Source organism: Eleutherodactylus coqui, chromosome 6 (genome assembly GCF_035609145.1).
Source record: "Eleutherodactylus coqui strain aEleCoq1 chromosome 6, aEleCoq1.hap1, whole genome shotgun sequence".
NCBI lineage: Eukaryota > Metazoa > Chordata > Amphibia > Anura > Eleutherodactylidae > Eleutherodactylus > Eleutherodactylus coqui.
Window position 1 is genome coordinate 209,793,324 of NC_089842.1, and position 22,853 is coordinate 209,816,176.

The 22,853-nt window shown below is 41.3% G+C and overlaps 1 protein-coding gene across 2 annotated transcripts in view; it reads left to right on the forward strand.

The window, feature by feature from the left end:
* LOC136633161 (zinc finger protein 300-like) overlaps positions 1–18,736 on the forward strand; it is a 30,451-nt gene extending 11,715 nt beyond the window's left edge. Inside the window, exons 3-5 of one of the 2 annotated variants that reach the window (XM_066608679.1) lie at positions 1,904–2,524; positions 8,068–8,145; positions 8,243–8,903. In XM_066608679.1, coding sequence (XP_066464776.1) covers positions 2,053–2,524; positions 8,068–8,145; positions 8,243–8,772 — 1,080 coding nt within the window. In that variant the 5' untranslated portion in view covers positions 1,904–2,052 and the 3' untranslated portion in view covers positions 8,773–8,903. Of the gene's footprint in view, positions 1–1,903; positions 2,525–8,067; positions 8,146–8,242; positions 8,904–17,351 lie in introns of those variants that run through there. The other variant, XM_066608678.1, reaches the window with a different exon arrangement.
* The last annotated feature ends 4,117 nt before the right edge of the window (positions 18,737–22,853 follow it).

A 22,853-nucleotide genomic window follows, 5' to 3' on the forward strand; every position in this document is an offset into this window, starting at 1 on the left:
ACTGATTGATACTTGGCCTCCTATATTACAACCATTTACTGGCCCATGTAACTGTAGAAGAGGTATTGCAATGACTGACAGGGGAGTTAATTGCAGCCTTATTTCAATATTTTAGTTAGGCTTTAAATTTGATCTTGTTGAATGGTATTTTATAGGGTTTGGCCATTTTTGTTAAAACGGTTCCCTGATGATATGTTGACCAGAGGATATCCCACTTTTGGGAAGTGAGAACTCAGAAGTGTTCAATTGCCCTGCAGTGCCACCACAGGAGAATAGAGGTATTGCACAGTTCTAATTGAAATAAAAGACTGCCAATTGTGTAGTTACGTAGACGTGATGATTCCTCGAGAGAGAGAGATACACATTCTGTATCCTCTCTCAGATATTCTTAATAGATTAGGGTCCTAAACATGGGACACCACTCAGAATGATCTAATTAGATATATGAAATGGGTTTTCTAAACTAGGCAACCCCTGTAAAAATTGTTTACCTCAGAAAAGTTATATTTGAGTTTGCTTCATAATGTAGTTAAAGGTTGCCTGTCGTCAACTAAAAGCACCCCAAACTAAGTTATGGTGCTCATAGTTTAGGTGATGTGGAGTCCGGAAAGCTATGTCTTATGCTCACCCGATCCCCCCCATTCCTGTGGTATCCCCCCAACAAAGTCAGCGCAAGCACACCAGCTTGACTCTTCTCCGAAGCGTGTGCATACACTCCCATAGAGATGAATGAGCGTGCGCACACAACCTTCTGAAAAAAGTCAAGCCACTGGTGGGCGCTAACTTCGCTGGGGGACTGGGTGAGCATGAAACACAGCTCTCCAGACTCCACGTCACCTAAAGTATGAGCACCATAACATAGTATATGATGCTTATGGTCAATGACAGATTCCCTTCAAAGAAATTAAACACAAATGTACGTAGATGATGAAGCCTTAAAAAAGACATTGCCACCTGGTGGTCACTATTTTGAGAAACACTGCAATACATGATTCAACTCCTCTTCTGAATGAATGTACTATATGAATGTACAAGTGGAGTGTCATCTCCATTTACCATACCAAACTAATCCTAACAAACGATGTGGGATAAATGGACAAATCTCACTACTACCTTTCTATCTCCCACAGTTTGTCTTGTGCCAAAAATTTTTTTTGCTTTTTGCACACAGCATATTAAATAGTTTTAAACCATTTAAATGCCAATCCAACCGCAGAACTCATCAGTGTTCTTTCGTTCTCCATCTGTACAACAAATCTCATTGGTGTGTGAGCGCCATCTCTAGCTCCCCTAAGCTGGAGACGCTGTATGTACCAGAGATTGCCCTTGCGCCATACTTCTGAATTCAGCACATGACATCATAGAGGTCGATAAAGAGATGAACGAATATCACTGTGCATGCGCTGAATCCGGAAGTGCAGTGCAGGCACAGTCTCTGGAAGGCACAGCATCTCCAGCTCACGGGAGCTGGAGACATCAGCCAACGGGTTTGGTTGCTCGGAAGGACAAGGAGAGAGCCTGGACGAGTTTTGCAGTTGAAATGCCAAGCGGAAAGTTTATAACTAAGTAGTGTATGTATGAGAACATGGTTTTCTAGACATGGGTATAGTGAGATTTGTCTGTTAAGCCCACATCATATGTTAGGGTTAGTTTGGTATGGTAAATAGAGGTGATAGACTTCCTTTGAGGTGTGATTGTCTTACGGTGTTCACATCTATCGCGGCTCTTTCTGTTGTTGTTTTTATGCTCATTTTTTTGTTGGAAAATTATATTGCAAAGAAAGTCTTCTCTGCTCGTATAATGGGATCTACTGCCTTCTAGTCCAAGGTAAAATAATCTACTGTAACCCACAAATCATCCAAAAACGCAGGAGCCCATGATATCTTTTTTGTTCTTTTTCCAGCTCTGGGTTTTCAAGCACTGCTTTAAGAACACTTATCATGCATCGCACCCATTACAAATTCATATGTTTGAAGATTTATAGTCAGTTTTTCGTTTGCTTTCATATACACATCTAAATATATATATATATATATATATATAAACCTGAGAATGCAGAACATTGGAGAGGAGGTTATTCCTGGCCATTCTGATGAGGGTACTCATAAAGGACAGGGAGAAAACTGTTCTGGTCAGTCAGGAAGAGCCACGAGATTCTCCTATCAAGAAAACAGTGTTCTCATCTCAAAGGTGGTGGAGTATTACGACCAGATCATTGGCCAGAAGGCTATAAAAGTCCCAAAATCCAGGAAGAAGGCTCTGTGGATTTGTATTACGGATGCAGTGAACGCCGTGGGCCCACATGTGCGCAGTGTAGATGTCTGTAAGAAGAGATATCACGATATCAAGAGACATGTGAAAAAAAAATTGTCTGAGGCAGAAAAACATAAGAAGCTGAATGGGAGAGAACCGCCAGGAGATGTGGAACTTACCGACTATGAAGAGGAACTCAGGAAGATTCTGAGCACAGAAATGACAGATGGTGTCAAGATCAAGGGATACATAGACACTGGCCTTTCCTCAGGTAATGCAACAATTAGTCTTATTTTTTTAAAGCCCTTTAATCTCGCTTTCTGACAAGAATGAAAGCCTTCACTGCAGTACGGTGTTTAACCGCTCGGTGCGCACTTACAGGGAAATTATCTATGAGCTACACCGAGGATCTGGGATACTGTAATGAGCCACCTAGTGGTAAAAGCATTTGGTTTAGTAACTAAAAGGGTTGTCTCTTCAGGGACAACCACTTCCAGAATGTGGTTTACCCAATGAGCTGATAGCCCAGGGATAGTCCCTCCCCTAGCAAAGAGGGTAAATGTAGTATTACACGGGAGCTGTTCAGTTTAATGGCCCAGCCCAAATCCACTCTCTAAATTACGACACCTAAGGCCACTTTACTTGCACAGGGACAAATTTAAAGTTGCTCTCGATATTCTTGGGCGCCACTCAGATCGGACAGTGCACAGACATCCCCTCAGTGTGCTGTCCGACATATGGGACATTGCACATTGACATGTATTATTTTTTTTCCAAGAATCGGCCAAAAATAGGACATGCTGCTTTCTTTTTTTTATTAGTTGGACTTTTTGTCCGAGATAGAAAAGGCAAAAATGAATGGGTGCTATTGACGTCCAATTTTCAGACCGATATTTCAGTCCAAAAATCAGATGGAAAAGAAGTCCGTGTGCATGCACCCTAATGATGTTTTATCATGGTTTCAAAGCACAAAGTAGAGTATGTTGCATCTGAACGTAGAGGGTTGAGGATAAAGTTGTGATGGAGATGGTCAGTCCTCCATAAATTTCCCTTTTGCTAGTCCAGTTGAAGCGCTCTCCATTAAGCCTAAGTCAAATATGAATTAACTTTTCTACAGGTCTTGATTATAAATATCCTACCTGCTTTGTTTCTATAGCTCCTATACGTCTGCATAGCAACAGACTACAAACACACCCTGGCTGACAAGGCAGCAGTGCTCAGGGTGGCCACTATAAAAAGTGCGGCACTATGAGTACGAACAGGATGGTAATCAGATATAAATATTAAAGAGGTTGTAGTGCTCAAATGAGTGCCGCGGTTCCTTCAAACAGCTGATCTCCCTCCTCCGATTAGCACAGACTACAACCCAACATATTTTCAACTTGATCAAGAGACCTTACTTTGTCAGCTCCTTAACACTGCATGTCATACATGTACCAGTACATCATGTATTCTCTTGTCTAAAGGCCCCATGTTGTACATGTATGTAATCATATAGGTACTCTTACTGCCAGGATCAAGGCTTTGATCCTGGCCATTTAAGCTCTTACATGTCATAATCAATAGCGACCACGGCATCTAAGGAGCTCCCTCTGTGAGCCCATTAGCATCCAGATCTAACATATTGCTGATACACTGAAAGTTCACAATACATTGGAATACTAAGTATTTACAACTTTGTACTAATGGCCCATTCAGATGACCGTATATTTGAGGTTATTCACACAAACTTTCTTTCACGCAGACCGATAGAATTGCTGATTGTCATATTCTTAGCTTTTTCACAGGCGAGGATAACACATGCAATGTGAAGTTTAATAAAAAAAAAAAAAGTCTCCACCTCCAAAGAATCCAAATTTCTTTTAAAAAATATTTAATTAAAAAAAAACCTGTTAAATAAATCACATATTTGGTACTGACGTAATCGTAGCACGTCATGAGAGTTCATTATTATTAATACCGTATGGTGAAATAAAACTAGCAAATGGTAGATTTTCTTTTTAGTTATCTAAACCTTCAAACACCCCCAAAAAATAAATGAATTGTTAAAAATTAATCAATAAATCCTATGTATCCCAAAGTGGTACCAATAAAAACAACAATTTATTGCAAAAAAAAAAATAGTCATCCATAAAACATTATATTATTGTGCAAATGTTCAAAAATTTAAGAATACCCAATATGTACTGGGTGATTCTAAAGTCAGGGCCACCGGAATACCTTCTGCACGAAAAGAGATGCAAGTAGGAAATTTGTAGAACACTTAGATGAGTAGGGTAAAACTTTTTGGCACTATGGTGATGCTTGGAAGTCATCTTGGTGGCATCCATATTGAATTCAACTAGAGATGAGCGAGCATACTCGCTAAGGGCAATTACTCGATCGAGCATTGCCCTTAGTGATTACCTGCCCGCTCGGAAGAAAAGGTTCGGCGGGCGGGGAGCGGCGGGGGAGAGCAGGGAGGAACAGAGGGGAGATCTCTCTCTCCCCCCTGCTCACTGCCGCAACTCACCTCTCACCCACGCCGGTAGCTGAACCTTTTCTTCCGAGCGGGCAGGTACTTGCTAAGGACAATGCTCGATCGAGTAATTGTCCATAGCGAGTATGCTTGCTTATCTCTCAATTCAACCCAAAAAACTTAAATGGAATGGGGACTGGTCCTCGGATGAATGATTTAAGGGTAGAATCTCATCAGAAATTGGCACAATATCTGCAACGCACATCAGGTGTCTATAGCTGTTCTACCTATTTTCATGAAGAGTGCACAGAAAAGCACCAGGAGACTGGCATTAGAGCATGATGTAAGTCAAGTTCTCCAGTTCTCGGTTTGTCCTGGATCACTACGAGTTTCCCTGAACTTTTGATTCAGTTTCCTGACAGTTTGTGTACTCACTAGCTATTTCCTGGGTGTTCTTGATTGAAAGCCTCAGCCATCTCACATGAACGTCGGTTACCGACCTTCGGGATGATCTCAGTTCTGTCCTGGATTGTTAACGGCATCTTCTGGTACCTGAAAAGTCATGCGATTAGTGTCTTCCACATCACCTTATTCTACACTTAAATCATGTACTCCTTGACCCCCTTTCCATTGTGGCAAAAAGTCCCCCCTCCAAATTTAAGTTTTGTATTTTCTACTCTTATCTCTTTCTGTTCGGAAGATATTCCGGGAGGCCCTGTCTTTTGAATCTCCCTGTGCATATTTGATATTGAACCATATTTGTACCATTCTGTAGAATAAAGTTAAAATATTATTTATACCATATGGTAAGCAGTGGGAATAAATGCAAAAAATAATATATTTTTTTGAATCCCTAATGCTAATTAAGAAATTATACGGAATTGAAAGAAACAACTTGTCCCTCAAAAAACAGGAAACTAAAAAAAGTTATTGCTTTTGATATGTGATGATGACAAAATAGCTTGATCGCTTTACGCTCTATGATGTATATATCTGTCATGAGTGAGGGTTACTTTCTGCTCCATTGTAGATGTACAGTGAATGGCCATTTTAACAGACACCCCCATCTAGTAGTGTGTTGGACCTCCTTTCGATTTCAAAATTGCAGCAGTTCATTGTTGATTAGATTCTACTAGGTCTTGAAATCGTTCTTCAGGAATATTGTCGCATGAAGATTCTGAATGCTCTGAACAGCTAACAGGAAGGGCTCATCGATTCATGCTGCTTGTATCATATTCTGAAACTCCCATTGCAATGGTACAACAGAAATCTAGATTCATCTGACCAGGTGATATTTTTCCACTGTCCAGTGATCTAATTTTTGCTCTCTTTTTCCCTCTGGAGTCTTGTCTTGCTATTTCCATGTAATAGCCTATTGTCCTAAGAAACGACAAATTGTGCTTAGTTGGAGCTCCAGCGTTGTATTCAGAGGCAATTTTCTTGATTGTGCAGCGCCTGTGCATCAAAATGATTCTTGACATTCACCACTTAACCCCTTTCATTGATGAGTTGGTTATGTCTAGAGGATCCTCTTTTGCTGGATGTTTTTCCTCAAGCACACCATTTTCAGTATGTTCTCCACACCACTTTATGAGAAAACCCCACAATGTTGACAGTTTATGAAATCCTGGCCCCAACTGGTCTAGTACCAATAACTAGGCTTTATCTTAAGTCAACCAGATCACTGGATTTTTCCATTCTAATGTGGATTCAAACTAAAACTGATCCTCTAAAAATTTGTCACTCTCATTTTTTGCTGCACTCTGGGGTCCCAGGTCTAATATCAATACAGGGAAGATTCAATCATGAAAGGACAGATGTCTGATAAAATGCCTAATCAGTGTATACATCATGGTGATCTCATGAGTACTGCCACTGTACCCAGGAGATCAGAAGCAGGATTTCTGCTGACATACATTGGTGGGCTCCTATGGCAACTGCTGGGATCAGAACTAGCTCTGATCACGGCAGCCTAACTCCTTACATGCCACGGTCAGTTGTGACCATGGCATCTAAGTGGCTGACAGCTTATTAACCCCCTTTTCTGCAGAGTGATCATGGGATGCCAGTGGGTCGCTATGACAACCAGATGCCTAAAATGGGGCTGCGATTCTGTCATCCACAGAAGCCTATTACACTTTACCAGAGGCAGGGTCTAATAAGCTACCTCTCAGTGTATTGTATAATACACTCAGTCAATTATAGAAGCAATTGCATTGTCAAGTCCCCTAGTGGGACTAAAAAAAGAAGTGAATTAAAGTACAATAAAACATAAAAAAATAAGATAACACATCGCTTTATTGTGTAAAAAAAAAATAAAACAATTAAAAAGACATATACTTAGTATTATCATGCTCAATGCAAACCATGCTATAAAACGAAAGCATTATTTTTACTTCATGGTGATGAAATTGAAAAATAATGGCAGAATACTACCAAAGTGATGTGAAAAAAACAATTACAGTTCGCCCACTAAAAACGAGCTGTCACACTGCTCACTTTAAAACTTTATTGCTCTCTGAATATAGCAGTGCAAAAATGTATATATTTTTGAATGAAGAATGCTGTTATTGTGCAAAAGTAGAAAAAACATAATAAAACGATATTGTTGTATTCGAACTGGCCCTTAAAATAAGGATAAGGTTATTTGTGCCGCACTGTGAATGCCGTAAACAGAAAACAAAAAGCAATGGCAGAATAGATTTTTTGGCCACCCCACCTCTAAAAACATAGAATAAAAAGAGATCAAAAGTCATGTTTACTGACAAATGGTACCGATGAACCTACAGCTCATCTCATAAAAAATACACCTTCTCACAGCTCTGCCAACAGAAAAACAAAAGCATTATGGCTACCTGAACAATGTACAACAATTTTGGGAAAAATACTTTTGTTTTGCAAAAGTTGAAAAACATTTAAAAAACAATGTGAATTTAGTATTGCAGTAACCTTCCTGACCTGTAGAATATGGATAACATTTTATGTCACTTAATTGAATGACAAAAAAGGTGCAATTGCTGTTTTTTCCTTAGTATCCAATCAAAAGCGTGTAAGCAATCATGTCGCATTGTTGCTCTTCAACTCCCACTGAGGGTTACTTAGGAGCCCTAGAACATGTCATAAGATCCGCTCATTAGCATACATGACAGTTTTTTTCTGTTCTATTAGAGTTGTGGGAGTGAAGGGGAGACATAGTGTTAGGAGAATATCTAAAGGATGGTTGGATTTAAAGGCATCTATCCCTTTAATAAATTCCTATTATATAATAGTCTATTCTAGGGCATATAGTGCTAGGCTTTAAGCGATCATCGGCACAAAATTCTTGGAACTAAGTTGATTCCTTTTGTTTATTTCAGAAATGTTTCAGGACCTGATGGGCTTTGGGGCGTCTCCCGAGCACACAGCCGACAGTGATTTTGGCTCTACATCTTCTGGTAATTATATGGCAGTAACTACATACAGTACTTGTATACTTCTTAAGAGTTTCTTGCGCAGACATCACTACTAGGTTCCTTTTTTTCCACTTCCTAGATGAGAATCAAGAAATCATTGTGACTAAAGTAGATGCTCAAGATATCGAAGCAGAATCAACCATCGAGAACCTTCACCAGCTGGGAACGTTACGGGATAAATCTGACATGGACAATGTAGACTGTGAACCTTTGCTTGACAAAATGATGAAACATGACGAGTGTGAGCATTGTCAGGGAAAAGGATTGCAAGAGTTGGGCAGTAGCCTACAACGCTTACATGCTGAGGTGGTGGCCATGAATCACATGCTGGACCTTCTAGCTACCAACCAAGAGAAAGCACGAGAAGAAACTGCACGCTATCGGGAAGATACAGCCCGTTATCGAGCAAATAAACTCAAACTTCTCATGGAAGCCAATGAAATTGCATCCAAAAGGCTTTCAATGGAATCTCCCTTGGAGACAACTGCTCACCGTCGACACCTGACTCTTCAGACAGGAAAAGGAGAGCCAAGTAACGTGCGAAGGAGTACTTTACGTACAAAGGGAGGAGCTTCTGGTTCACATCCTCGAAAAGGGGGGAAATTATAAGGACTCTTGACTAGAATGGGGACATAAAGTTTTGTATTATATATCGGCTAAATTTTAGTATTACTTTTTTCTAAAACTAAATGGCATGTCAGTATTTTACCTTTAATCTGTTGTTATAAATATATATGGTATGTTTATTGCAATTTCCTTGTGTTGTGATAGTTTATTTACACATAGATACATAATCTAATAGGGAACATGGATATGCTGGAAAGGTACAGGCGGAGACCCGAGCTCACTCACATTCTTCATCACATGTCTGGAAGGTGAACATGCAGGTTCTCACACATTGTTTGTGACTATGTAATATATAGGTCGGGAGCGCCAAGTAGGCTTAGAAAGACTTATAGGCCATGAAATGCTCTTCTCGGAAGTTTAGTATGCAAACAGGAGAATGTATAATGCCTCTGCAACACCACCTACTGGAAGTCAATGTCCAACTTTCTAATAGGCCTTGTAACATAACTAAGGATACAAGCCAAAGCAGAGTCTTCTACATATGGAAAAGATGCCCATGTATAGACGGCTGTTTTGGAGTTCTTGCCCCTCATACAGTAAGTTTCTGGTTGGCTAGGTTAGACACCTGTGAAGTAGGGTGAGAGGCTTTTATCCTATATATTCTATAGTAAGGTTTATATAATATCTTAAAGGGGTTCTCTGAGTAATTTTTTTTAAAATTTGCGCTCCCCATTTATAAAAAATTGTATACTCGCCTCTCCTGGCTCCCCATAGCTCCAGTGCTGCAGCTACAATCTACCCTCTAACACGTGTGTTAGTATGGTGTAGTCAGTCTGTGTATGGTATGCCACAAGCTGCTATAGCCAATCACAGACAACACGACTGAAACACTGAGATCCATGAGTGACTGCAGCAGTTTGTGATGTCCCGTAGACAGGCAGACTGTAGCCTGTCAACACAGACCTAGGGGTCATGACTAAAAAAAACCCCTTTTAATATATATATTATTCTACTATCTTATACATTACTTATTTTGCAAGCCTGTTATAAGGTCAAACATTGACGTACAGTGAAGCTGCTTTCCATTAGGTGGCGCTGCAGAGACTTTGTACCACCTCCTATCTGCATACCCATTACACCTTCCTAATGCTCTTCACAAACAGAAAAAGTACCCCTACTAACTCATATCACAGGCCTTTCGCCAACCCAACCACAAACCTACTGTACACTGATGAAGGGCAAGAACTTCAAAACAGTTAACTGCACATGGTTATCTTTTCCTTATGGAGAAAACTCTGGTTTGGCTTATATCTTTAGTCATGTATTAAGGCCTGTTAGAAGTTCGGACATTGACTTGTAGGGAAACTACCTCCTAAAGTAGCTCTGCAGAGGTATTGTATTATATTCCATTTGCTTATGTAATCCATAGTCATGCTAAGTCCTTCAGAGCTGAAGCAGTCCTTTGTAGAGCCTTTTAGTTATGGCTGTAATAAGGCTTCACTCTATGATGTGTATATATTCTAAAAGGATTTATAGAGAGTGGTAGTCCAGATAGAAGATGTTTATATGTTGAGTATAAAGGTTATCCTTCTTCTCCAGTCATTGAGTTTTGACTAGAACGTCTACAATGGCACATCTACTGGAACATGCGTTTTGCATAGCTTTAGCAAAATATTATACTGATTCAAAAAGCATTAAAATAGAAAAAAATGGTACATGCTTAATTTAGTGTGACCTGTATTTCCCTTTACATGATATATAGACTTTTTGAAGCTGGTATATTTTGTCAGTATATCCTATTTGCTTAAATATTGATCAGCATATACTAACACCTAAAAGAGCTTAAAGTGTACCTAACTTTTCTGATGAATTTTCAGAATAAGCTGCAATTTATGAGGAATAACACTATTTCTGGCCATTACAATACTGAGGAGCTTGGCTGCAGTGCTATGTTGTGTAGTGTTTTTTTGACTAGACATAGAGAATTGCAGAGATTCTGGTTTCTAACTGTGTGCTACACACACAGACATAACCTCATCATGTAGGAATGTGTAGAAAGATTTAGCAGTGTGCTAACAGCAGCATATATCTCAACATTAGCTCTGACATTCATGTCTGTGTGTGTCTCTTCCTCCCCCTCCTTTCTGCATGCAGCTCAATAAGTATGATGACTTAACTTCTGTTCTGCTGTCAATCCTGTGAGAGCAGACAGTGAAAAACCAACTAGTGGGATAGGAGATGGAACTCTAGAGAGATTTTTTAGCATAAAAGCATCATTATCACACTGGCTATGCGTGGCTGCTGATAAGTCTTTGGCTTTACCCAGAAAGAAACGAGATAGGAAGATGAAACTTTACATTTACTCCACATACTCTCCACTGATGCCAACACACTTCTTACATCGGTATTCCAACTTCTGTAAGGCTTGCAAAAAGAAGGATTTTGGTTGTGCCTTAAACCAGTCATCCATTGCAGCCATGGCATCAGAAATGGTGTGAAATTTGGTACCCTTGAGGTGTTTCTTCAGGTTTGGAAACAGATGATAGTTGGAGGGAGCTAGATCTGGTGAATAAGGTGGGTAGTTAACCAGCTACAAGGCTAGCTCCACCAGTTTTGCCGTGGTCGCTTGTGCAGCGTGAGCGGAGACATTTTCTTGCAGGAACAAGATTCCTTTGGACAGCTTGCCGCACCTTTTGGCCTTCAAAGTTGCCTTCAAGTGGTCCAAAAGTTCAATGTAATACCTTGCATTGATGGTGGAACCATTTTGAAGGTAGTCGACTAGCAGCACGGCCTCCTTATCCCAGAACACAGACGCCATCACCTTAGTGGCTGAACTTCTTTAGGCGAGGAGAACCACTGTGCCTCCACTCTTTTGACTGCTCCTTGGTTTCAGGGTCATACAAATAAATAGAGGTATCATCCATAGTGACCAGTTCATCCAGGAAGTTCTTATCAGTCCGAAAACGCTGACAAATGGACCGGGAAGTTCTCACTCGCATGCTTTTCTGATCTGTTGTCAAACATTTGGGGACCCACTTTGCACATCGCTTCTTCATGTTCAAATGTTCATGGATAATGACACAAACACGTTCACGAGAAATCCCCATGATGTCTGCTATTCCTTTAGCTGAAATTCGTCGATTCTCCAGTATGAGGTTGTGCACAGCATTGACGATCTTCGGAACAACAACCTCTCTCAGTCGTCCAGGACGTCCCTCATCATTGGTTCTGAAGTGGCCCGTTTTAAATTTGACAATCCAGTTCTTAACTGTAGAATATGAAGGGCATTGATCCCCCAATGTCTGCGACATATCACCATGAATATCCTTCGTTGCCTTTCCTTGCAGAAACAAGAATTTTATCACTCCTCTGCTCTCATTTGCTGTGAATATCGCCCTAGACTCCATCATTTTGTTGTCCCGCGTGCCTAGATCACTGTTGCCATAAGCTACAAACACAAAATTTTGAAAACCTATATTAGGCACATAAGGCTTTCATGTGATGTAACATTCGTTACCATAGAAACAAAAAAAGAACACAAATTAAAGACTTATCAGCAGCCCCTCGTATCATATAACCACAGCTTGTTTAAAACGTTGGTGACAATTTAAATGTGTTTTTCCACAGTAAGTTCTTTAGAAGTTCTTTAGAGGTTAAGTGGTGACTGTATGATGGGTCGGGTCTGATCGCTGGTACCCCCAGCAATCACAAGAACAGAGGCCCTTAGTCCCCTTTGTGAATGGAGCAGTAGTGCTAATTTATATGGAGATAGCCGAGCACAGCACTTGACTATCTCTATTAGTCCTATAGAAATAAATGGAGTAGTAGTCACACTTGCCCACTTTCCATTCACAAAGGGGATGCAGGGACCATTGTGCTCATAATCACTGGTGATCAGTGTGATCTCAGTAGTCAGACCCGCAGCAGTCATGCATTTATTACTTATTCTGTGCCTAGCTCTAGCCACCATGGCACATACTGGACTGTGCTTGTGTGAAGAATAAAGGGGACACAGTGCTTGATGAATAACCTTGAAACTTGGAGCTAGTAGTTTCTGCTTTCATTGTAATCTGGTTAATTTGCAATCACTATACATGGACTGGGACAAGTATCCAATGAGCAGGGAACCTGTAGAGCAGTCATCATTGATGCCACCCAAGAACAATGGAGCATTGAGAGGAAGAAGGTTAGCTGTCATGGTGAACCCCTGGTAGCACAAATAAACAGGATCTAGTAAATGGCAGCACAAGATAAGGGAGGGCGTGCAGCAAAGAGTACAGAAAACAATAATGTTTAATCAGCTTGACTTTATAGTGTGTCTAGACGCTGTATGGTCTACAAGCTCACAGCTCCTACTGGCAAAATGAGAATATGTAGGAAGCAAAGGATGGTTATTAAAAAAATCCCAAAACTATTGAGCTGGAAGGTTAGAAAGGGTAATGGCCGAAATGCATGTATAGAAATGGTTCTTAACCCCTTAGCGACGGCCCCATAGTGTTTTTACGTCCTGCCGTTGCAGGTCGTGTATGGAGGGAGATAGCGCTGCTATCTCCCTCCATACAGCCCGGGTGTCAGCTGTTTATTACAGCTGACACCCGTGGGCAATAGCCGCAATCGGCCATGCGGCCGATCGTGGCTATTAACCCTTTAAATGCGGCTGTCAATTCTGATGCGTGCAGGTGTCATGGCAGCCGGGGGCCTTCTAAAAGGCCCCAGGGCTGCCTTGGAAGACTGCCTATCAAGCCCTCATCGTGGAGTGGCTTGGTAGGCTGCCTGTCAAAATGCAGTATGACGTAATGCTATAGCATTACGTCATACTGCAGGAGCGATCAAAGCATCGCTGGTTGGGGTCCTCTAGGAGGACTAAAAGAAAGTGTAAAAATAAGAACAAAAAAGTTTTACTAATTATTAAAAAAAAGAAATAATAGTTCAAAAACAACCCCTTTTGTCGTATTTGCAATAAAAAAATCTAAATAATAAACCAAATACGTGTTTGGTATCGCTGCGTCCGTAAAAGTCTGATCGATCAAAGTAACACATTATTTACCCCCAATGTGGTCCAAAAAAAAAAGAAAGAACGCCAGAAATGCGTTTTTGGTCACTCTATCTCTGAGAAAAAATGTAATAAAAAGCGATCAAAAAGTCAATTGCATGCAAAAATGGTACCACCGGAAACGACAAGACGTACCGCACAAAATGAGCTCTCACACAACTATGTCAACAGAAAAATTAAAAAAAATTATTATGCACAGAAAATGGACACAGAAAATAATTTTAAAAATTAAATATCTTAAAAAAAATACAAGTAGCAAAAAAAAAAACTATATAAGTTTGGTATCATAGTAATCGTACTGACACATAGAAAAAAGTTAGCGGGTCATTTTTGTTGCAGTTTGTGCACCGTAGAAACAGGACGCACTGAAAGATGGTCGAATGTCGTTTTTTCCATTTCTCTCCACTTAGAATTTTTTTAAAAATTTTCAGTACATTATATGGTACAATATATAGCACCATTGAAAAATACAACTCGTTCCGCAAAAAACAAGCCCTCATACAGCGACGTCGATGGATAAATAAAGGAGCTACAATTTTTTAAAAGGCTCCGTCACTAAGGGGTTAATGCAGCACTACCCTAAGTATGCGAGGGCTAAAACTACTTCCCTAGAAACTAATCCTTAAATGTAGACGATGCAAGAAACTGATCGTTAAAGGAACCCTGTCACAAGCTTCATGCTGCCTGAACCATGAGCAGCCTATTGCCCCCATGTGTTATTCCAAAATACTGCTGCGTTTCAGGAAAAAGCATACTTAAAAGTTTGACTCTGAGCGAAAGGAGCTCCAGGTCAAAGAGGCAGGTCGTGCCAGGCTGTCCCTGCCACGGCATCAAGACTGACAGCCCTCTCCCTATACACATGGCGAGAAGAGCACAGCGTAGCCCACTCTGTGACTCGGAGCTCCTTTCCAGCTGAGCTCCAATTCAAAGTAAGTTTTTTTCTGAAATACAGCAGGGTTTTAGAATAAAACATACATGGACTGAATTCAAATCTGTCCTGGATTCATGCTGCCAATGGTTCAAGCAGCGTGAACCTGGTGACAGGTTTACTTTAAAAAATAGACAACGCAGTATCGGAGTGGCTGTGTAGGTTTAAGGAAATATGGCTGTTCTCTTCCATAAACAGCGCCACCCTTGTGCACATGTTTATTCTGATTTTGCTGCTCAGCTCCATTGAAGTGAATTAGGCTCAGCTGCATTACCATACACAGCCTGTGGACAGTTGTGGCACTGTTTCAGGAAGAAAGCAGCCATGCTACTCTGGTCCATACTTAAAATGGGTTTCCAGATTAAGCCTATTAATGACCTATCCTCATAACAAGGACTCATTCAGAAAGGTATATATTTGGGCCATGTGTTCCACGGAACATCTCACGGTGCCATAATAGCCTATGAGGCTATTTGCACAAATGTTCTTTCATACAGACCATCAGAAATCTCTGCATGGCCTATTTTTGTCTATTTTCATGGACAAGAGTAGAAAATGCAATGTGCAGAATCTACGAATATTGAACGACACACAGACGGGTGTCCATGTGCCATCTGATATAAGTTATGCCAATGCTTCTCATTCACAACTTCCATACGGCTGTCTGAATCTGGCCTCAGCAAGCAATAGTATTCACTTCAATGAGAGAGAAAGCTGCAATACCAAACTTGGCCACAGCTGAACGGATAGCATTCTGATCATTATAGACATCTGATGCATGTTCTCATCAGCTGTTCAGTGGGGGATCCCGATTCTGCTAGTGATGACCCATCCTGAAGTTAGGTGTTCAATAGTTTTTGCCCAGAAAACTCAATTAACAGCTCTATTAAAGGGGTTGTCCTGATTAGAAAGATATGACTATTATTTTTCCAAATATAGCACCATGTCTATGTACAGGTTGTGTATGGTATTGCATTCAAGCCCTATTTGCAGTATTTCAATGAAACTGAGCTTCTGTGCCAGAAACAACCCATAGATCAGTCAACATTTTTGCAAATCCTGTACAACGATCTCTAATATGTGTATTGCGTTCTAAAATCATGCCATAGAGAGAAAAATAAACCGACAAGGATGCTAACTAGAGATGAGCGAGCATACTCGCTAAGGGCAATTGCTCGAGCGAGCATTGCCCATAGCGAATACCTGCCCGCTCGAGAGAAAAGGTTCGGGTGCCGGCGTGGGGAAGCGGTGAGTGCGGGCAGTGAGCGGGGGGAAGGAGGGAGAGAGAGATCTCCCCTCTGTTCCTCCCTGCTCTCCCCCGCAGCTCCCTGCCCGCCGCCGTCACCTGAACCTTTTCTCTCGAGCGGGCAGGTACTCGCTAAAGGCAATGCCTTAGCGAGTATGCTCGCTCATCACTAATGCTAACACATTTTCCCCACAGTGGTTCAGGATTCTATATAAATGGTTTTCTATCAGTTTTTTTCATAGCTTTATACTTAGGATAAACCATTAATGTGTGGCCTGTAGGGGAGTAACCACAATGCTCCCCTTTGTGATCAGGCGACTATGTCTGGTACGGCAGTTCAAACCCAAGTGAGGAGAACTAAGCTTTATTACCAGACTCGATGCTGGTTCCGCTTTCTGCTAGGGGTCAGATCTTCACCAATTGCACATTGATAGCTAGTCATTAGGATTACTTGGTTGTACTGTAAGTTTTACCTGCACAGTAAAACTCCCAACTGTGTGGAGAACTGCTGTCAGTCCCACACACTGGAATGGAGCACTGCTGCAATTCCTTGCATAGTGGATGGGTGGGGCACTTCTGTTCTTGGAAAACAGCAAAGAGGATGCAGGGAATAACTCTTTAATTAAAAGGATTTGCAAATTTCCACATACTTATGACCCATTCTCAGGACAGGTCAGCAATTGCAGATTGGTGGGGGTCTCAGACCTTGGACACCCCTTTGCCAATCAGCTATTTGCCGGAAATACACAGTTCTATACATTGTGCCACGGCCGGAGTGGTAATACAGATTCAGTCCCATTAAAATGACAAGGCCATGGCATAATGGATGGAATCAGCGGCTGCGTACACTAGAACTGCTGATTGGTCAGGATGTCCAGTGTTGTTAGAAGCCGGAAAACTCCTTTAATTTTATGGGGAATTGTATTTTCGGTTACAGTGCAGGCAGTTCTACATGCAAAAAATACAAAAAAAATGATACTTATCTGATCAAGGATGCCCATTTTTGCAGTGGTTAGTGGGCAGGTAAGAAATAGCACCTCCAGCTTCTGCCCACATGCTCCATAGAGGAGACTCTGCTAACATCTAATATTAGACATTAGCTCATTCTCTAGATGCCACTTAAAACGGATTAGGTAAATCTTATGTGTTTTGGACTACTACCACCCCCTAGGTTCCATCAGGGGAATCAGTAGTCTCTGAACTTTTGTTGACGTCAAATAAATTGTAGCAGTTGAATATAGCTACTCACCGCTTTATATTTTAAGGAAAGCAAGACTCTGACTGTAACAAAGTCTTTCTGAAATGTTTATAACCAATACACTTTATGCATTTATTGGCCTGAAATTGTATATAGCGACTGTTTTAACTTCTCTTATGTACTTTCATCTTGGCAGGACCCATCTCACCAAGTGGGCGTAAGTCACCGTCTCTAAATGATGAAGAAGGTGAAAAGGATAAACCTAACCATACTCAGCAGAAATTAAGATGCCGGAAGTCCAGCAAACAAAAAACCACTGAGATAAATTCAAACAAGGAATCTGCCAGCTGTAAAGAACTAGATAATGTCTCAGAGAATGTGAGTTTGCCAGAAAGTCATAATGAAGACGATGGAGAAAAGAAGAGCAGCAAAGCACGGCTATGTAAATCGACTGTGGAATCTAAATATAAGAGTAAGAAACGTAGCAAAGATTCCTTAGAGGTCTCAAAATTCACTATCCCTTACACCCCCTATAAGGCGCAGAAAACCTACGTATGCACCGAATGTGGGCGAAGCTGCATCTCAAGTTCTCACCTCATCATACATCAAAGGTCTCACACTGGAGAACGGCCTTTCTCTTGTAACAACTGTGGAAAAAGTTTTGCCCGAAAGTCTTCTTTGATCATACATGAGAGGATCCACACAGGAGAACGTCCATACACCTGCACACATTGTGGGAAGAGTTTTACCAGCAGTGCCACGCTTTCCACTCACATAAGAATCCACACCGGAGAGAGACCTTATGTCTGTTGGGAGTGCGGTAAAAGTTTTACCAGTAACTCTTCTCTGTTTATCCATAACAGGACACACACAGGAGAAAAGCCATACATTTGTGTAGAATGCGGGAAAACGTTTTCATGCACATCCGCTCTTGTCATACACAAGAGGTCTCATACCGGAGAGAAGCCATTTACCTGCGAAGAGTGTGGAAAAAGTTTTGCTGATAACTCTCGACTGGTAAAACATAAGGCTGCTCATACTGGAGATTGGGCATTTGTCTGTACTGTGTGCGGTAAAGGATTCACGTGTTACTCCAACCTCAATGTCCACCAGAGGTCACACACGGGGGAGAGGCCATATGCATGTAACAAGTGTGATAAGAGGTTTGCTCTCAATAGGGATCTCGTCCGCCATCAGACAACACACACTGGTGAAAGGCCCTACGCTTGCTCTGAGTGTGGCAAGTGTTTCACTCGTAAGGCTCACCTAACCACCCACGTCAAAATCCACTCACGTGTAAAAACAGTCAAGGTGGCTGAATGATCTTAATTGCAAAATAATTTTTCAACATGGGCAGCTGTTTTGCCAAATGACTTTCTGAGAAGTATTACAAGATAGATCATAAGTAAATTGGTTGTTCCTTAGTGATGGGAGGTTGACAGTGCATCTTGCATGGCCTTCACAAAGTATGACCTAACATGCGGTATCACAGTACATAAGACATAAAGACTACATGTTTCATGAACTTTTCAGCTATTTCACGTCACTTTGCTGTTGTCTTTTACTTGTTTGCCTCCATGACACAATATATTATGTTTATGAGATATACAGATGTATTCAGCACCAAAAATTCAGAGCGCCGCAGCTGTTTGCTTAACGCTACACTATTTGCATAGCCCATTTTAGTCTGTTGACTGCCAGGCTATGCAAAAGGTGTAGTTGCGCCAGTTCAGATGAAGAAGGAGTAACTATTGCCATAGCAGCTGCAATGGCACCCAGAGCCTGAGGGGTCCAGTCAGATGTACAGTTTTGCTCCTTTAATGGTGGCTTTATGCTATTTAGTGCTGTTGTGCGAATTCTCCTATGTGCAGGAGATCAGTAAATGACATTACTGTCCATCCCTTAAAGATGACCTGATACGTCCTCTGAAACACTGTACACATTTACATCTTTATCCCCGCAGATTATTACAGTGTTTTTATTTTTGTTATAGCTTCCCCCCATGCTTACAATGGCTCCTATTACTTATAGAGCCTGATACCAGTCCAGTGTGAAGTGGGCACTCTCAAGCGTTCAGTGTCAATCAAACATCATGTCACCCTTTGACATGGGGCATTGGAGACCGCCATTTGGCATTGGAGTAGTAGTGGACTCCAAAGGTAATGGGAGCCACTACAGGAGAAACTAGGGGCTAAAACCAAAATAAAAACACTGGAGGAATCAGCCCATCCTACTTGTCAGTGGACGTGATAGGTCCTTTTTAATAGCTACTCAAGTGGGAGCTCATTCTTGACTACACTATGGACCTTATAAATTGTAGTTCTGCCCCTAGTTCCAGTTAACCTATTTGGATGACCTGCGGTGAATGCATTGGGTCAATGTACTATTCCTGCATGTTCAATATTTTGACGCCATCTAGAAGCATCTCAAGTAAAAACATTTTACGCTATTAAATCAAACTGTCCACAGGCAAAACAGTGAGACTATTTATATTTTATAACGTATTTCAATGAAAACTACACACAAACCCAAAAAGTCTGCTACGTTGGGAATTTTTAATACTACCCCTAGCTATGCCTAATTTTTATATACTAGAGGTCTACTGCTACGTCAATAAGCAAGATTTCTCTATGTTCCCACTGGCTACCACAAGTTGCCTTTAGCGTTTATGGGAGAATTTTCAAGAGCTTCTCTGCTTTGGACAGTTCCTACGGTCAAAATAAGCTGGTCACAAAGTGTTTTCCTGCTGGGAGCCTTAGCAATCAGTTCTAATCTGTGGAGAGTAAGTACTCAGTTTCCCTACAGTGCCTCCACAGGAGAAATTAGGAATGGACACAGTGCAATACTTATTACAGGTTGTCCGTGTAATGCAGGATGGGACAGGTCCACCAGAGCGATGGGACAATGTAATGCAGGATGGGACAGGCCCACCTCCTCTCTAGGGATTATCATCTTAAATAGAGGTCCACATACATATTTATTGACTCTGAATTCTCCAATGGGGTAAATGAAAATGGGCTTTCCAAACAACCCCTGTAAGAGTCATAATTTTGTAACACAGGAAACAAAGCTGTGATATGTTACCTTCCTTTTTATAGTCGTGATACAGATGCCAAGAGCAGCTTTAGGGAGTTAATGGGGACGACAATAAGGACAGTACCAATCTACAAAGTAGGGATCTCAGGGACTGAAGAGTTGAGGACTGATGTAGCAGTAAATTCTGTAATTCAAGAAAATTATTTCTAATTATTCTTAATGCTGCTTCTGAGTTCATATGTTACTATTTAATAAAATGTAATATAAAGTTTATAATATGAATTGGTCAAAGAATTAATAAGGTTATAGTGGTCTTCTTATTTAGATGCAGTCAGCTAAGAGAGGCAGCCATTTTCCTTGCAAATAAAGCGTTACTTTTAAAGATTACCAATCATGAAAAAAATGTCCATTTATGAACACCCACCATTTTAGCTTTTTTTAAAAAACAGACTTGCAGTTCGTTGTATGGAGTGGAATCCTTCAGCATGTTCGTGCACCACCCTCTCATTAAATAACCGCGTGTGCTGAAGGAGTCTTTTCTGTACAACGAGCGCTGGAACGGGGAGACAAGTGAGTATGATAATACCACCCCTGGACTCAGCGGCCTTGGTCCTGTGAGCCCTCTAAGTTCCCTTCAAATCCTAAATGCCTGGATATCTGCAGCCGCCACTAAAACATGTTGGAGCTTGTCTAAGATACAGCTTCCTTATAAAAACAGGTAAGGTACCCCATGTGCAAAACATAATAGAGAGCTCATACTGCTCCCCGCTCGTCCCCACTGGTGGCTTTGAGTCTCCCTGGTGATTGTTTGCAGCCTACAGTCAAGCTGGGATGTCCTGTAAACCTGCTGCTGCAGCCAATGACAGGGGTCAGTGATCCGATCATTGTTGAGCTCTGTCATTGGCTGCAGTAGCAGGGTTATGTGTTGTTACAGGCTGACTGCAGCAGGTAAACAGTACATCAACAGGAAGACTTGAAGCCGCCGGATGGGAAGGTGCGGGTGCGGTAAGTATGAACTCTTTATCATGTTTTGCACATGAGGGACTCATTTTTATGAAGAAATTGTATTTCGGACAAGCCCTTTAATGAGAACCTGTCATGTCCTCTGAACAGCAGGGTCGGCTGCATAGCTTTGCAGCCACAGTGCTACTGATCTCTTCTTTCCTTTGTCCAGTCTTCTTTCCTCTGCAATGAAGTTCATCAACCTTGGCTCCAAAGCCTTTAAATCTGTCCAGTGGGCTTACTGTCAATGTGTGACATTAGGTTTCCTTTGCCCACTCATGTCACCCATTGACAATGAATGGAGGCGACGACCTACATGACAGATTCAAAGCATCGGGAGCCAAATCTAATGCAGGAGACCAGGGTCATCCAAAAAAAGAAGAGGTGCAATAGAGTCAGCGGAGCTGCAAAGCCATCTTGCCAGCCCTACTGGTCAGAGGACCTAACAGGTCCTAAACACTGCATTCAGCTGCAAGTAACCAGTCATTTATCTCTATATCTATGCAGGAGACTTGGCGCAATGCATCAGAAAAACAAATCAAGGAATAATGACTTAGGCTAAAAAATTACAGGCTGTATATCAATGTATGATTGCTATTACATGGCATGTTCAACACTTGCATTATGGATATCAGTTTGGACTTAAAGGGCCACTGCAGCTAAAACACATTTTTCTATCCCTGCCCCATCACCTGATTGCCCATCACACTCTGGAAGTCTCATCTGTGTATTGCAGCCACTTCCATGCACTACAGGTCTCCTGTCTGATGCTTATCAGGGACCATATTGATGGTGAGATTTTAGCTTTCACTTTCACATCAATCTCATGATGTATCAGCAGAACATTAGCTAGAGGCTGTACCATTTCTGCCTGCTCAGTGGACATTTAAATTATTATTACCTTTTATATTCAGCTAAGTAAGCTACTCACCATAATTATATGGTGAGGAGGATGAGCTGTGATCTCCTTTATTAATACTGTGTGATAGGAGTTGTCTGATAATTATCAGTAACTGTGATAAGGGTGTCTGTGTCCCCGTCTAAGCAGTTTTATTAGTATCACACAGACTGAGAAATTGACTAGAAACTGAACCCATAAACCTACATAAATCTGAACAGATCAGAATTGAGATCATCTGAGAAGAAGGACTGTAGGAAGTATCAGATAGAAAGGAATAAATTACCAAGATAATGCTAGATGACATATATACTGTGGGGGTAGTTACATAATGAATGGAAAAAAAATCACTGGAGTGGCCCTTTAAAGCATAAATCCACCCAAAAATGACACTTTCACTATGGGCGATTACCCTATAGCAGGCGAAATTACAGAGCATTTTCATCAGTTTAGCAAGTTTTTTGTATGACTTTCCATGTGTTTCTATAGATATTCACTATATGCTGTGCATACTTTCTGACACCTGGAATTAAACAGACTAAGGCTGGATTCACCCGAACGTATATCGGCTCGGTTTTCACGCCGAGCTGATATACGTCGTCCTCATCTGCAGGGGGGGGGGAGAGCAAGGAGCAGGAACTGAGCTCCCGCCCCCTCTCTGCCTCCTCTCCGCCCCTCTACACTATTTGCAATGAAAGGGGGCGGGGCTAAGTGCCGCGAATTAGTCCCACCCCCGTCCCGCCTCTCTTCATTGCAAATAGT